Source organism: Pygocentrus nattereri, chromosome 11, assembly GCF_015220715.1.
Source record: "Pygocentrus nattereri isolate fPygNat1 chromosome 11, fPygNat1.pri, whole genome shotgun sequence".
Lineage (NCBI taxonomy): Eukaryota > Metazoa > Chordata > Actinopteri > Characiformes > Serrasalmidae > Pygocentrus > Pygocentrus nattereri.
The window spans coordinates 21,882,722-21,899,253 of NC_051221.1; the positions used below are offsets into that span (position 1 = coordinate 21,882,722).

Below are 16,532 nucleotides of genomic sequence, written 5' to 3' on the forward strand. Positions count from 1 at the left end.
GGTGCGCTCCAATAAGCGTACATGTGCCCTAAATAGGGTGCTTGGCCAGTTCTATTCTATTCTATTCTATTGTTGTTTTTAAAAAAATCAGGCACAGCCCCGGCTCTCTAAATGGGAAATAAACACAATGTCCAAACACTGTTCAACACTATTCCACTCAGTGAGCAATGGGGGGTGGGGGCTTCAGCTTCTTTGAGAGTTGAAAGCCATGAAAAGAGGTGAGGAGGCCGCTCTGTTTCTGCTTGACAGCTGGGTAACTAAGACATTTTTGTTTGGTCGCAGGATCAGTAGGTCAGTATTACTATGCTAATGTTCAGGATAGCTAATCCCAACTGGTTAACCTCGACAACAGCAATTGTAGTGAAAGTTTGCTGGCCCACAACCTAGCTTACATTAGCTGCTATGTGATTGTTCGCTCACAGTTGTTATAGTATTTGTATATGACGTCTGTGAAGGGTTTAAGGGCCATGATGATCTAAAAAAAAAAAGTTCGCGAGGTCGGTGTCTTTTGCCTTGCCTTCCAGGAATTTGCAAGGTGGTGTTTCTGAAAGAGCAGTGAAAGAGAGGTGTATCTGTTTTGCTGTTGAATTGAAATATTGTTTTTTTTATTGTTCAAGTATACAGTTGTGTGAACATACATATATACACACTATTTTGCCAAAAGTATTTGCTCGTCTGCCTTTACATGCATATGAAATTGAGTGAGATCCCATTCCACAAGGGTTAGGGTGTTTATGGGAATTTGGGGAATTTTCACAGAGAAGCATGATTCATGTAAGTCAAAGCACTTCTTGTAAGTCGCTCTGGATAAGAGCATCTGCTAAATGCTGTAAATGTAAATTCATCACTCCAGAGAACACGTCTCCACTGCTCTAGAGTCCAGTGGTGGCGCTTGACACCACTGCATTTGATGCTTTGCATTGCGCTTCATGACGCAAGGCTTTGATGCAGCTGCTCTGCTATGGAAACCCATTCATGAAGCTGTCTATGCACTGTTCTTGAGCTAATCTGAAGGCCACATGAAGATTGGAGGTCTGTAGCCATTGACACTGCAGAAAGTTGGTGACCTCTGCACACTATGCGCCTCAGTATCTGCTGCCCCCGCTCTGTCATTTTACCTGGCCTACCATTTTGTGGCTGAGTTGCTGTCGTTTCCAATCACTTCCACTTTGTTATAATACCACTGACGATTGACTGTGGAATATTTAGTAGTGAGGAAATTTCACAACTGGACTTCAGAGTATCTCACTCACAATCTGTGTACACACAGGTGCGAGCAAACTTGAATGCCACGGTGTGGAATCGAGCTCAAAGCTTTGGAGTCGATCCTCAACATCCAAATGCCTGGAATTGAGGAACTGATTCTTTTGGGGATTGACTCCCAGCCCTAGCAGTAGGTAGCGTGTTAGTGGTTGGTAGATAGATGCAGGGTACGAGAAACGGATTCAGAGCTGGACAAACAGGATGCATATCCTGCGAAGATATGTGTTCAGGGCATAAGTTCCCCACCCTCTTCTGAACATTTTAGTATTTTCCCTGATCCCAATGCATGTGATCCAACTAATTAGCTCATTAACCAGCCCGATATGGCTTGAAGTAGGTGTACTGGGAGCAAGGGAAACACTAAAATTACAGGGCAGGGGTACTCCAGGACCAGGGCTGGGAAACTGTGATTTAGGGGGGGAATAAATGTCTTAAATCACTTTTACACACTGTGTTTATTTGTCTTTTGCTAAACAGTAGTTCATCAACAGTATAAAAACTGCATCAAACATGCAGGCTATAAAAGGCACTGAGAGCAGGATTTCACAGGTGTACTGAAAAATGAAATGAATATTGATGCAGCATGCTAAACTCTGTAATGTACTGTAATGTTTAAAGATAACTAGGTGCCATGGTTCTTTCAGTCAGGTAGGAAAAAACAGACATTTAAATAATTTGACAGTGACTTAAATCAAAAACATGTGCCACAACTTCACAAAGGGTCAACAGCTTACTTGAAGTAAACGAATGACTGACTGGAATGCACAGTGCTTGAAAATAAGTGGTGAAATAACATAATTACAAAACACAAAACGAAACCTTGAGTGCAAGTACAGGAATGATGGTGAATTATTTGGTCTCTAATTTTGTGAATGTGAAACACCCCACAGCAGAAAGCAAGTGGCTGCAGCTTAGTTTCAGTGTCCTAAAGGCTTCAAAGTGTTACCTCTGAACAGTCATAACTGTTGCATTTTACCATTTATGTTTCTGTTCCATATAAATTAAGAAATAAAATGTGATATTACACAAGACTTTTGAGTTTACAAGGACGCTCCTCTCTTGCTTGCCCTTTGCATAGCCCTTAACTTGTCCATTCTGACAACTGTCCATTTTTAAGTCTTCAGTGTTACAGCTCTGAAACCTCACACGGGGGACTCTTATCACACATTAAATACAAAACATTAAAAACTGTTATTTTAAGACATGTAGTGAGATTTGTCTGCATGGAGGATCCTTCTGATTATGGCGCAGACTTCCCATTGGCTTCTCCGTCATTGCTCCTAATGAGCCCATATTCCAGACACAGGTCTAGGCAGCACTGGGCTGCTCTGGTGACTGAGGCCTGGCTGGCATCAGCTGCTTTAGCCAGTACTGAGAGGATCTCCAGCGCCTCACTCTCCATAAGCTTCTCAGCCAGACTCCTCTCTGCCTGCATCAGGTTCAGAGTGATGACCACACCACGGTGCCGCAGGTCCTGACTCTCACTCAGCAGCAGTGCCTGCAGGATCTCCAGCCAGTGACTGGTCTACAGAAAGCAGGGGACATGGGGAGAGTGAAATTTATTTTGCAAAGAATACTAATGGGCTTGAAAAAAAAGTAAATGTCTTCATGCCAGTTTTTCAAACTTAGATTAAGCCTAAGCCTAGATCATAAAGAGTTTCCAAAGATAAGGGGAGTAATTATGTTGTCGGATTCCTTAAAAAGTGAAAAATGCAATGAAACATGGGAGAATTTTGGGAGTAAATTTTCGTGTTGTACAGCTTTAGTTTTATTAATGAAAAGGCAATTCAGTTACAGCATAATGAATATAATCATAGATTTTTTTACAAATATTATCTTAAAATTTGGCAATTACTGGCTTAAAAAATTTAGGATTGAAATATTTGAAAATCTTACAAGCTACCTAATTCACAGTGGTAAATGTTATGTGTTAATGTCTTAAATGACTATTGCTTAAAATGTCAAATATGGCAACTTCAGATGAATCTTTTTTAAACTCCTTGGAATTTCATTACATCCTAAGGATTATTGCTCAAGAACTACCTGGAAAACAGTGCAGACTGGCTGAGGTTATACTTAAGTAAGGCAATTTTCACAACTACTGCATTAGCTAAAATAGAAAAATAGCAAAAAGCTTGAAAGTCTTAAAGTCTGTGTGTATCACAATCAAATCAATCATAAATATTATTTGCTATCTGCTTCTTTATGAATGGTTTGTCAATTTGAATTTAACCAATTGGGTTGCTGATGCTTAGCCAGAATCCTGATCTTCCTTATTATTTTATTGTTTTTCTGTTATTATTAGCAGCAACTGATGCTGCAAAATCAATATGAGCATCTGTTATGAGAAAAAAAAGCATTACTGACTTCCCTTGTTCGGTGCTTGCCAAATATCCTGATCTTTTTTGTGTTTTTAGTGTTTGTAATGTATAAATTGCACAATATGTCCTACTAAAACCTGTTGAACAACAAACAACAAACAAATATGCTGAAGTAACTTACCGTACTGGGAATCCGTGCACACACCTCTGGCATTTCCCCAGTCAGCACAGCCAGAGTCCCGGCCGCAGCCTTCCTCAGCCTCTCATCATCCTCACCACTGTATAATACTAAGAGTTTCAAACGGTCGCTGTCTGTGACCAAGTAAAGCTTCTGCACCTGAGGGATCAGACAAACAGAAAAGCATTCTAAAAACCACATAGGAGACTGGTGATGTTAGGACTTGTTAAAAAAACATCTCTCAATCATTCTAGATCTTGCGCAGAGTTGGGACTTACTTCAGGGCTTAAGATTAAATTACACATACACTCGGTGGCTGCTGCTCGCACTAGGTCATGCTCCTCAAACATGTAGCCCTCCACTTTAGGCACAGCTTTCTCTTTAATGATCTTCTGTCTGTGGACCAAAAACAGGTTTACATTTATTCATTTTCTCTCTTATCTAGAAATCTAAATATTGTATGGTGCTGCGCCAACCTGAGTCGGTCACTAATGCCAGCCAGGTTAGTGAGAGCCATAAGAGCCTCAAAATTCTGCAGGAGAGAACAGTCAAGGGCCAAGAGACTGGCTAGAGGACGCACCACCTCATAAACCTACACACAAAGACAATAACTTCAAAGGTTAAAAATATGACAAAGAGTTTGCTGACTGTCATTTTAAAACATTTCTATCACAGGTTTGATATATCAATTACATTAAAATATGCATGCATTTCCATTCCCTTAACTGGTTACACCATGACTAAAGCTAAATCTAAAACAACATAAATACTAGAGATGCATTGATACCATTTTGTAGACATTTTTAGTACTTGCCGATACCGATTACGTTATACCATATTTAGTCACCTACTTAAACCTTAAGTAGTTGTTAGTATAATTGAGTGCAATGTAGACTTAAATCCTTAAAATCTAGCTGATTTTGAAATGAAGTAAATTAGCCAGCTATGTTGCATTAGTTATCTTATATAGAGTAGTGCTGCAGTGAAGAAGAGCTGCTTTTGTTCCACATCAGAAAAGCACTTCTGTCCAGTTGTAAGTAAAGTATGTTTAATAGTTTTGATCCCCATTCCTCATATGTGTCTTTCAACAACAGTCTCTGTTAGCGCAGTGACAGGAAGAATTGCATCCAAGGCTAGCCGAACCTAATGGTTTGAGATTTATGTCTTGTTGGAGTCTTTGTAGCTGGTTGAGCTATACTTGAAACCAGGCAAACACTGTGATTATATAAATCTTGTTCTTTGGTATGTCTGAACTTATTCTCTTACTGTCACTCAGTCTGTTTGACATGCTGCGTGAAACGCATCCCCACAGACAGCACTGTCTACAGATAATTATCAATAAAGCTGTTTCACTGAAAACATGCTATGCACTAGTATCGAGCAGAAACGCTGAGCTACAGCAGCATAGCTAGCCTGTGCCATGCTGTGCATTAAAACTAAAAGCAGGCGGTGATGATGGTAGAACAATATGGTCTGTCTCTAGCCTATTTTACAAAGATGATTAAAAAAAAGTAAACTAAAATTTAAACCTCAAAATTCTATTCGGACAAACAGAATTTTTGACAAAATTTGCGTATACAGAGTTTAATAAAGAAGATATTGACTCTCTTGTCTCCGTTTTGCTAACCTACATGTTTACACCCATACTGGGAAGGTGTTTGCGATTGTGTTTGTGTGCGATTAAAAACAAGCTGAAAATCACACAATATATGCCTGTTGGGAATGCATGCACGCAGAATGTTTAAAGTGACTGGCAACTTTGTGTTAGACTGCCACGGCATCAGCAACAATTCTGTTTGTGAGCAGACCCTCATGCACTGCCAGCTTGAGTTGTTTGTTCATTAGCACAACAGCGTACATGAGGCGTATGTCTCTAGCTGTTAGGTGGTATTGGATGTTGATATATGAGCATTTTTATCAGTATGAATAAATGTCACAGTATCAGGACGATACACAAAACACAGTATCACTGCATCCCTAATAAATACATATATAAGTTGGAAATTATGTTTAGACCAGCTTTCAACCTAAAGACAGAGAAGTCAAAACAACTAGTCTGACCCTCTCTCCAGGGAAAGCAATCTCAGGGTTTGAGGTGATCGTGATCTTAGCCAGTGCTTGTGCTGCTTTGATCTTGCCCACATCTGTGCTCTCTGACACCAGGGGTAATAAGGCCTGTAAAAGTAATACATATATCTTATAAATACATCAGCATCTATAGAAATAATGTGAATAATCTTACATGGTGGACTAAGTATATTGTTTAGGGGATCTTACTTTTCCTCCTCCCTGAGCCACTACCATTCCTCTGTCCTCTTGGCGTTCTACCAGAGCCAGGAACACCCTATAAGAAGAGTGAAAACCATCTGTTATGAGCAAGATTCAGAGATTCAGAGATTCAGAGAGAGAGAGAGAGAGAGATTCAGAGATTCAGAGAGAGAGAGAGAGAGAGATTCAGAGATTCAGAGAGAGAGAGAGAGAGAGAGAGAGAGAGAGAGAGAGAGAGAGAGAGAGAGAGAGAGAGAGAGAGAGAGAGAGAGAGAGAACATAAAACAGTATCTGCAATGACAGAGTACATCTGTAAACTTCACTCATGAGTCTCATGATTTTTCTCTTCAGACACATCTGATTCAACTCAGTGGCTTTAAGAGGTGTGTTTTACCAGGAAAACCACCAAACCATGCTGGACTCTAGCCCTCCAGGATTGGAATTGGACAACCATGTCAACAGCCTACAATTCCTAATGTATTTTCAGGGCTGTCAAAAGGTTATTAACATGCTGACAATAAAGTATTAACAGCACTATTTTTAAACACTGTTAATAAACTTTCCTAGTCTGACCTTTTAAACCATCCATAGTAATGCAAGCGCAAATGACAGAATCTGCGATTGCAGTCCTCTCTTTCAAATATATCTTTTAAATGGCTTTTAAAGCAATACCTAAATATAATCATATCATTAATGCTGATAGGAGATCAGACAGTAGAAGCAGACACAGACCTGGCAATGCATTCTCTGCAAGTCTCAGTGAGGGCAGGACTTTCCTGTTTGACCATGCACACCAGAGCAGATACCACTCCAGCCTCCAACAGCTTAACCACCCGTTTCTCCACAAAAGACTGAGCATCCTACATATAAAAGCAGTAAATGTTATTGCTTTTTAATTTACATAGTTTCACTAGGGACTTGCTGATTTTGGTGATTGTATTTCTGACCTATTGTGTGACTAGTGTGCTGTTGTACACAAATACCTTTGGATGCTCCTCAGGCACATGCTGTTTGGCATACTTGGCTAATTCCACCAACTGTGGATCTGGTTTCTCCACATCATAACTGTTGGTGCAGTTTACCAAAGTGGATCCAATGGCAAACAATACTGTCTTATCCTCAGACTACAGAGAGAAAAAAAAGAATTCATTAATGAACAGTGTGTTATACAGAATGACTGAGTGGGCTATGAATTTTTTAATCCATCATTTTGTGGGATCATGAAATAACCTTCCTATTACTGCAGTGTTTTAGAGGTCTCATATTATCCAATAAATATATGCAGAAAGAGCAGACATTCATTCTCATAAAGATATTTTGACATTTTAAGCTGGCAGGTCTTTACGAACAAGCATTAAATGACAGTTAGTAGAAGTGATTCTACTGAGGCCTCAACATGCATCTTTTGGTTTCTGTTCAATTACACAGAAAATCTATCATAAGCATGAGAAAGAAAAATGAATTTATTTAAATGAAACAACATATTTTCATATTTCTTGCTTATGTCTGTCTCTGAACCAGCATACAGCAGGGCTGGCTTTCCCAATCTTGGATTAAATTACACTCTGTGACCTTTGTAAACCAGTTATACTGTACCTTAGCCAGTTGAAACATGGCCTGAAGAGCATTCTTATCATCCACGAAGTCCTCCTTCACATCTGCATCAAAGGTGAGGTAGGCCAGACCTTCAATAGCCCAGCGCCGAGAGTTTGGTGGAAGAGAGTCATTGCAAAGCCACCTGCCAAGATAAATCATTACGGGACCTGGTTATGTTATGTTTATGTTATTATTATGATTGCCACGAGAGGCACCAGAAAGAACAACGAGCGAGTCCCGAGCTCCGCCGCCAGAGCTCCGCCCCATGTTATGCAGCGAGGCCGCTTCACTACACCTCATGTTCAATTCCGGTGGCCAAGCTGCCAGTTGGGAGCGGTAATGAGGAGGTGGAGCGGCGAGTATAGAGAGAGAGCAAGAGCGCGCGCGCGCGAGAGAGAGAGAGAGAGAGAGAGAGAGAGAGAGAGAGAGAGAGAGAGAGAGAGAGACGAGAAGCAGCAATAGACTGGAGAGCTAAAAAGCTTGAGGAAGAGACTAAAGTCTAGCCAGCTTAAGCCACTGCACAGTGGCCAGCTTAACATAGTGTTGGTTTTGTTTGTTTATTTGGATGAAAGTAAAGAAACATGGCTGCTGCAATCCTGAACCCTGGCTCAAGCGTCCTCCTTGAGCCCGGGGTCAACAAACCACCCACATTCTGGCCCTTCCGTGTATTTCCTATCACAATCTTTAAAGGAGACCATCTGTCTTTTCTCAATTTAACATATTTCCATGTGCTTTGTGAAAGACAAATGTATAGAAAAAAAATACACTTTATTTCAGTCTTTGTATAACCTGTCATTTTCTCCTCTGTGAAGAAGAACTGTGAATGAGTTACTTTTTGGTGTTGAATTTGAATGCTAATGATCACTACTCTCATCAGCTGTGTCACTGGAGGGGAAGGGTAGAAGGTGTGGTTACTTTGCACTGATGAGATGATCAACAACAGCAGATAAGTACACTTCGTAGTACTTATAGTTCATTCACAGAGATGTAAAGAAAAGTACTCGAAAGTGGTTTGACATTAAATAGTGCAATGTAGAAAACTGTAAAGACTTGCCCAATCCGATTTCTTATTGTTACTCCTACCTCTTGTTTTCGAGAGTCACCCAACCCCTTGGAACTGAGTTCAAGGGGTGGCAGTTGAAATCTTTTCTATGAAATAGGACAACCCTCAAATAAAGGCCTCAATATCAGGTTTCTGGTGACCCTGCCAGTCTGCAGTCACAGCAGAGGTACGTTGAGCTAGCTAGCTACTGAAACATTAGAATACTATTGTTATGAAAGGAAGCATCTCAACACATTAAAATGACATTAAAATGTTTCTTTTTCTCATAACACTGTTCAGAGCGTGCCTCTGAAAAAATTCCCTTTGGAGAGCCTTATGAAGCCTTAACACTTTGCCCTACCAGTCTATATCAACAAAAATCAGGACACCTTACCCCTAGACGTGAACGCACAAAAACAGAGGGCTAAGGGCTGAGCGGTAGGATCAAGGGGTGAAATGGTATTTGGCCTTGGATTTCTTTACCACCGATAACATGAACAGTCAACTAAATCAGTTGCCAACACAATCTAGTGTTTTTGCTTTGCAATCTATGTACAAGACAGAAGCTGCAACGACTGAAAAAGATGAAAGCTGAGAGAGTGGCAGTGTTTGTTTGAGTGGGATGGAATATCTGCTTGATGTGACACTGAATCAAGCAACATGTTTTTTGTAAAAAGGAAATACAGTAAAATGGCAGAGACTTTGCATTAGATATTTTTCTCAAATGGCAGATAAAATGATAAGTCACATGTATATGTGAACTAACAAGAAAAATGCAGATTTGTTTGCTACATCTCCTTTAATGCTGTCTGAGATGGAGAAACAAGAAACATACTTCCTGCACTGTTTGGCGAGTTTGAGAGTTGACCCCTCTGCAAACTGCTTCATGCTGAAATCTGTTCCTCCAGCTGAGCCAAGTTTACACAATCCCTGCAAAACAACACACCACAGTTTAAAAAAATCAAAACACATTCTCATATATCACCCCAATAGCTGAACAGTCATATATTGTATGCCAGATTATGGTACTTCACTTCATGCGCATAACTTTATTAATCAATAAATGCACTGTCATTAATAACACCTCATTATGTAGAGAAACCTTTATTCACTCTACCAGCTGCAGTGACTCACCACAAGAGCTCGCACTCTTATCTGCTCGTTTTCACTCTTCTTATAAAGGTCCTTCAGCAGGGCCACTCCATTGGCTGTGATAAAGGAGGCTCTCTTGGCCTTCCCTGCAGCATGGATGAGAGTCTCTACTGCCACCTGCTGGTGGGTGATGTTATCAGAAGCGCACAGAGAAATGACAGCATCCATGATGCCCGACATCTCCAGGGTGCGGTTGCCCACATCACTAGGGCCTTGGAGTAGAACTGAAACTGTCTGTATTGAACGTAGTTTACTCTCCAAGCCTGGGCCCCTAAAGTGGTGTCTGCACAGAAAAGAGGCTCCTAGAAGTTACATATAGGTGGTGCACACAGGTGTAAAATGCATCTGAAAGCAATTCAACTGCATGAATTTTGGTGTTTTAACATTGTGATAATAATTATAATAATAGTCAATAAAGTACATACTTTTATTTCTACTCAAGTAACTCTAATCAATACATTACTTTCACTTTAGTAGGGATTTTCAGTACTTTTCCAGCCCTGATGCAAACAAATACTCACTGGACATATTCCTCACACAGCGTGCTGAAGTTCTCCCTCTCTTTGTCACTCTTCAGATCATCATATAGCTTATTGAGGAGGACAGAACAGCTCAAGAGGGTGTTGTCAGTCAGTGGTGGCCCATCTGTAATCTCTGGTACTGTACCAGCCACTTCCAAAATCTTTTTCAAACCTGTGGAGAACACAACGGAGTACAAAGTTTGATAGAATAGATGTAAGAGTTAATGTAAGTAGCTCTGCTGCAGAAGAAACATTCTGAGAAGCACATGGACAGTGTCCCTGGAAAGTTTAAATGACAGTTTTGCAAGCAGACTAAATTAATTAATTATCATGTCAATGTGTTTTGAATAATTTATTCCATATCCAATGTGGTCTAGGCTGAGTGAGAGTCTACAATCAAGTAAGAGGAAGTGATGTGGCCCTCACCATTGTCGATGACCCACAATGTGAGAGAGTTGTCTGGGTGTTTCTGGGATTTCCTGGGCACCTGTTTGACCAGCAGATTGATGGCACTGTCACGCCCTGGCCCAGACACATTTGGTGCAGCAAGCATGTCGATAAGATGACGCAGCATGGAACGCAGCTCACGTGAAGGCTCTGCAGAAAAGGCACAAGTCATAAAGACACATTAAAACATCACCATACAGATCTATACTCACACTCTATACTGCTGCTGATTTGGCAGAATGAATGAGAGATTTGGAAGGTAAGGGGAATTTCACTGTGGTGACCTCCACATAGCAGCCTTTGCATTGTTCAGCTTTACAGGGGTTTTAACTCAGTTGTGATCATTTTTAGGTTTTTACTGGCAATAAATGTTGCAAAAGATCTAAAATGTGGGCAGTTTACGACTGCAAAGCAAAATCTGTATAATAAAGGCATAATGGCATATCTGTACACAACACTGAGGAAAAAAATCTTTCATGTTCTTATTACTCTATAGTACTTTGAATTATATAGGCCTTTCAAAATCATGACATTTTAGCTACACAGTTTAGCTTTACAGTTGATTTCTGTATAAATAAATACAATTAACAACTTACTTGACAACTACCGTTCTTTGTATACAACTTTAAAGTACAAGCCTAAAGTGGCCAAACTGGCTGATCAGCTATCTTGCTTCTTAGATGTCAATACTTGGCTCCCAACAACAGAAAACAACTGAACCTCAACATTTCTCACCGCTGCCCTCTAAAGGTATTATAGCAGCAGTCAGAGGTTAGAACTTTTTTGACATCAACAAACATGTTTTCTGCTTATTAATGTGCATGTTAAATATTTTACATTTTAAATGAGATCCACTGAGTACTTCTTACTAATTGTGCATGACCAGGCCCTCACCTGGCAGTATAGCCTCATCCTTCCCTCTGACATCCTTCTTCATGCCTTCAGTAAGAGCCTCAAACATCACTTGGAACAGGTGACAGGCAGACAGGGACACAGAGGATGCCCCAGAGCCCATGACCCCACACAGCCTGTCCATGCCGAGCTCATTCACTATGGCCATGGTCTAGACAAAAAAGAGATTTGGACAAACAAAAGCTGTTGCGACAAAGTGAGGGAATTCAGCTAAACTTTCCAGCTTGAGGCTGGAGTGGTTTGCATAAAGCCAAAATAAGTATATTTATCAACTAAAACTGCATTTAACACCATATTTACGTAGGTGGATATCTCTAAATGAGTTAAAGAATCTAATGGATCTTAAAGTGCCTCACCCTTGACTGGTGCCCTGTGCATAAGCCAACCAGTGTTCTGAGTGCAGAGAGGACAAAATCCTCCTGCTGAGACTCCAGCAGCCTCTGCAGAAGCTTTACACCATCATTCCTGAAGATCTGCTCTGCTCCTGCATCTTCACGAGAGAGCACCACCAGGTTCTGAGCAGCCTGGGCCAAAGAAAGTGGATTTTACACAGTAGAATGTAATATTAGGTCAAATTTTAAAACCATGGTCTCAAGACATTTAAGTACCTTCTGTCTATCTGAAGCCTGGGCAGAGTTGTCCAAGAGAAGTTTGAACATCTGCTGAACTCGGGAGTCTGTAGATGAAAGCTGCACAGCCTGAAGGAATGAGAGTATGCATAAACAGTTATCATCATGTCACCATCAAGTGCAATCTCAATCTAAACAGTGAAGAAAACCATTCATGCAGGATATTTTAGGTGCCATCACCACGCTTTCAGCGTCTGACCAGAGGCGTTACTTTCAACCATTTACTTCAATGCTACTTTTACACCCATCAACTTACTACTAATCACTCTAAACTATGAATATATACATGCATACATTAAACCAATCTCATGCAATAAATACAGTTAACAGGTATCACAGTAGGGTATTAAAACTGATGACTGTTCAATAATTAAATACTAAAGGACTACCTTCATATTGCATAACGTACCTTCTGCTGGATCTGAGCACTTAGTTGTCTGAGTAACTCTTGAAATGCCTTATTCTTGGGCTCCAGCTGTGCACATTTCTGGGCATCCAGGAAGGCCTGATCCAGACGGCCAAGCTTGTGCAAAGCCTGGGCCCTGCGGAACCGGGCCTTTATGTCCCCTTGGTCTGTGTCAAGGGCTAGAGAAAAAGACATGCTACCATCCTGGGCTTACAACTTACAAAACAAGCAAAATGTATCTGCTTTGAAGTATGTCTGCAGTTACTGTGATTGTTCTGCTTTGCTCTGTACTAAATTATCAAAACACATTGTGTCAGTGCAATAACCTATTTTATCTTCAGAAACTAGTCTACCTTTGGTGGCATCTTCCTCAGCCTGGCTGTAGTCTTCCAGTTTGAGGTAGCAGGCTGAGCGGTTGCGGTAGAGCACAGCACTCTCTGAGTCACATGTGCTCACTTTCAGAGCTTTGGTATAGCAGCTGATGGCTCCTTCAACATCACCACTTTTAAACAAGTTGTTTCCCTCTTCTCTCAGAGCTGAGGGGTCCATCTAATGAGGAGAAGGAGCAGAAAGTGAGCACTAGCTAACAGAAAGCAAGCCCAGTCTGCTGAAACATCTGGACATGGAGGTCAGAGGTTCCCAACCTTGGTCCTGGGGCAAACCTGCACTCCACATTTTAGTGTTTTCTTGCTCTAAAACATCTGAGCCAACTGATCAGCCAGTTCTTCTTCTGGAGCTGAACTGGGTGTGCTGCAGCAGGAAAACACATTCATATTTGCAGAGCAGGACCAGAACTAGAAACCCTTAACCTAACAGTCATGGTATAACAGTCTGCCTATTTCACAAGGACTAAAGGGCTCTAGATACTTTTAGATACAAAAATATGCACATACAAAGCAACAGATCTGATCCACAGGGCACAGGTCGCCCTGTTTACACCGTGTCTGTGTAAATAACGGGGCAGGGTGTCTGTGAAGAGAAAAGTACTTCGCCATAGCGTTGCTAGCTAACGTTAACTAACTACCTCATTCATCTTACCTTGCTCTGCGTCTGCGCGCTGCTGCTCCAGAAAACGGGTTTACACACAGCAATCCCCGAGTGAGCCCCTAGCTTCACTAAAAACAAACAGTCCCCAAACCGACGGTGCGTTAACTCAGCCAACGATTTCTCTGCCGTTTTTCTGGAGTATTCCGTGTTTTCCCAGACAGAGGGTGCGCAGTGATGACGCAACCCGTTAAGCCCCGCCCCATCGCCGGGACGCTTTACCATAAAAGGCCGCTGAGCTCCGTCAACATTGGATAGTGGACCTGCGGTCAAGTCGCCAGCGCGCCCTTCTGATTAGGGCTTCTGTACAAGAAAATGTACATTGACTGACGATATGGGCTTCATAACTGGTCCTCTTGTGAATTAAACAATTGAAAATCATTAGTGAGGAAGGGTGAAGTGAGGTATCTGGTGGGTTTAGGCATCAGGGGTATACACTGCGGTGGGGGTCAAGTCAAGAGGCTTTTATTGTCATTCCATCTTTGTACAAGTACACAGTGGAGTGAGAGTACGTTCCTCCAGGAACGACACGGGGCAACAAGAAACAAAAAGTACAACGTCGAACGTGCAGACAACGTGTGCAAACAAAAAGTAAAGTAGAATCAATAAATACGACAAATTAACCAGACATTAGACAGAGTAAACAGACAGGACAGTGCAGCACTGACACAGCACTCATTCTAGACACGAGGTGGTGGAATAAGGTGCAGAGATATTAACACGCTGTGATCTGTGAGTCATGCATGTAAAGTGCATGTGGTCGGTTCAGATAGATATTAGGTGCATAGAGTGCTGTGCAAAAGTCAGAGAAAATTATTGTGAAAATTATTTGCTCGCACCATGAAAAAACAGAAAAAAATACATTACAGGAAATTATACCGATGCCTTAATGACTAAATTTGATTTTGTCAGTATTTAGTGTGTCCACTTTTTGCCTTTATTACAGCCCCCATTCTTGTATCACATTTTCTTCAGAATTATCTCCTGAAAATGAATAGCTTGTAAATAGTGGCCATTTGACTGGACATTAAAGAGATGGAGGGTGGTCTTTTTTTTCACAGTAACCTAAGGTGTAATTCAGGAAATCACAGTTCAGTAGATAGAAGGTGCAATTCAGGGGAAGTGCATGGGTTGAACCTAGATCAGTTCATAAAAGCCTTTATATCCCCAAATATTCCTTTTGCTCCAGACTTTTCAAAATTACGTTTAATGTTCTTTCTCACCCCCAAACAATTGTTTTTAAAACCAATATTTAACAGCTTAGAAAAAATGGCTTTCTTTTACTTCTTCTTCTTCTTCTTCTTCTTCTTCTTCTTCTTCTTTGGCTGCTCCCTTTAGGGGTCGCCACAACGGATCATCTGCCTCAATCTTGCCCTATCCACTGCCTCCTCCACTTTCACACCAACCATCTCCATGTCCACCTTCACTACATCCATAAACCTCCTCTGAGGTCTACCTCTTCTCCTTCTACCCGGCAGCTCCATCTCTAACATTCTTTGACCAATATATCCACTATTCCTCCTCAGCACATGTCCAGACCATCTCAACCTGGCCTCTCAGGCTTTATCTCCAAACTACTCCACCTTCACTGTCCCTCTGATCTGCTCATTTCTTGTCCATTCATCTTGTCCATCCTTGTCACTCCCAATGAAAATCTCAGCATCTTCATCTCCGCCACCTCCAGCTCAGCCTCCTGTCTTTTAGACAGAGCCACAGTCTCCAAACCATACATCATAGCAGGACGCACTACTGTCTTGTAAACCTTCCCTTTCACTATTGCTGCTATCTTTCTGTCACACATCAGCCCTGACATCCATCTCCACCCACTCCATCCTGCCTGCACCCTCTTCCTCACCTCTTTTTTGCACTGTCCATTGCTCTGGATGGTTGACCCAAGATATCTGAATATGTGAATTACAAGAATGTGTGCGCACATTCTTAATTTTATGCTTAATTATTTATTTTTAAAATTTTTGTTGTCCGTGCTTTGAGTTAGGATTTATCTAAATAGGCTTCACTGTCAAAAGACTCCTTCAGGAAATGTTTCTCTGTGTAGCAGGTTGCCTTAGAGAGAGGCAGAGGCGTGAGAGATCTGGAGACCCACTTCTCATCTGGTAATGCTAGTGCTTGTTGCCCCAGGGTGGGAGTTGAGAAGCATGTGTACTCATGCTTTTGCTTTGAGATCCTCACAACTGACGCATGACCAGTGGAGGTGAGGCATTGAATTGAAAGAAACAATATAGGCCTTGCATAGTGTCATTCTGTCCCATTTAGCAGCAGAGAACTGGGACTCTAAGACAGATGATATTATTAGTTCCTACTCAGATACAAAAGCCAGGTGTGTCCTGAAAACAGTCGAGTGGTAGAATGACATCTTCAATAGGGCTTCAGAACATTCCTCAGCACACACATATCTGGAAGGGATTTCTCATGGACTGTCTGCTCGACAGCCTGTAGCCTATATAAATAATTGAATCTTAGCCCAGCTTTTATCTCAGTGAGGCTCTTCCACAGTGTCTTTCTAACATAATACTGTATCTTAAATGTAGGCCTCATTCAACTCTATGTTTCAGAGCGTTGTTCAGTGTGTCATGTACACAGCTGTCCATGGATATTCTTTATATATATATATATATATCCACCAAAGTCGTCTAAAGCTCAAGGTAAGGAACGTAATATGTATCTTTGGCACAAGCAAACCTAGTTCTTATTTATAGTAAGCCACTTTCTTAGACCCAGAAGTCTAAACAGAA

At 41.2% G+C, this 16,532-nt stretch overlaps 1 protein-coding gene across 2 annotated transcripts; it reads right to left on the reverse strand.

Annotated features, from left to right (window-relative positions):
- Nucleotides 1–1,699: 1,699 nt before the first annotated feature.
- Nucleotides 1,700–13,955, reverse strand: unc45a (unc-45 myosin chaperone A). Of its 2 annotated transcripts, XM_037543045.1 has the most exons (20): nucleotides 13,774–13,955; nucleotides 13,380–13,485; nucleotides 13,089–13,284; nucleotides 12,739–12,914; nucleotides 12,309–12,398; nucleotides 12,057–12,224; nucleotides 11,683–11,851; nucleotides 10,768–10,938; nucleotides 10,342–10,513; nucleotides 9,803–10,103; nucleotides 9,504–9,598; nucleotides 7,627–7,768; nucleotides 7,014–7,154; nucleotides 6,763–6,890; nucleotides 6,040–6,106; nucleotides 5,824–5,937; nucleotides 4,239–4,354; nucleotides 4,041–4,158; nucleotides 3,766–3,921; nucleotides 1,700–2,788 (listed from the first exon to the last, which is right to left on the reverse strand). In XM_037543045.1, exons 3-20 carry the CDS (start codon nucleotides 13,282–13,284, stop codon nucleotides 2,504–2,506), a joined length of 2,805 nt encoding a protein of 934 aa, XP_037398942.1. In that variant the 5' UTR covers nucleotides 13,380–13,485; nucleotides 13,774–13,955; the 3' UTR covers nucleotides 1,700–2,503. The 2 variants fall into 2 exon arrangements, with proteins under 2 accessions (XP_037398942.1, XP_017555594.1); XM_017700105.2 differs by lacking the exon at nucleotides 13,380–13,485.
- Between the last annotated feature and the right edge of the window lie 2,577 nt (nucleotides 13,956–16,532).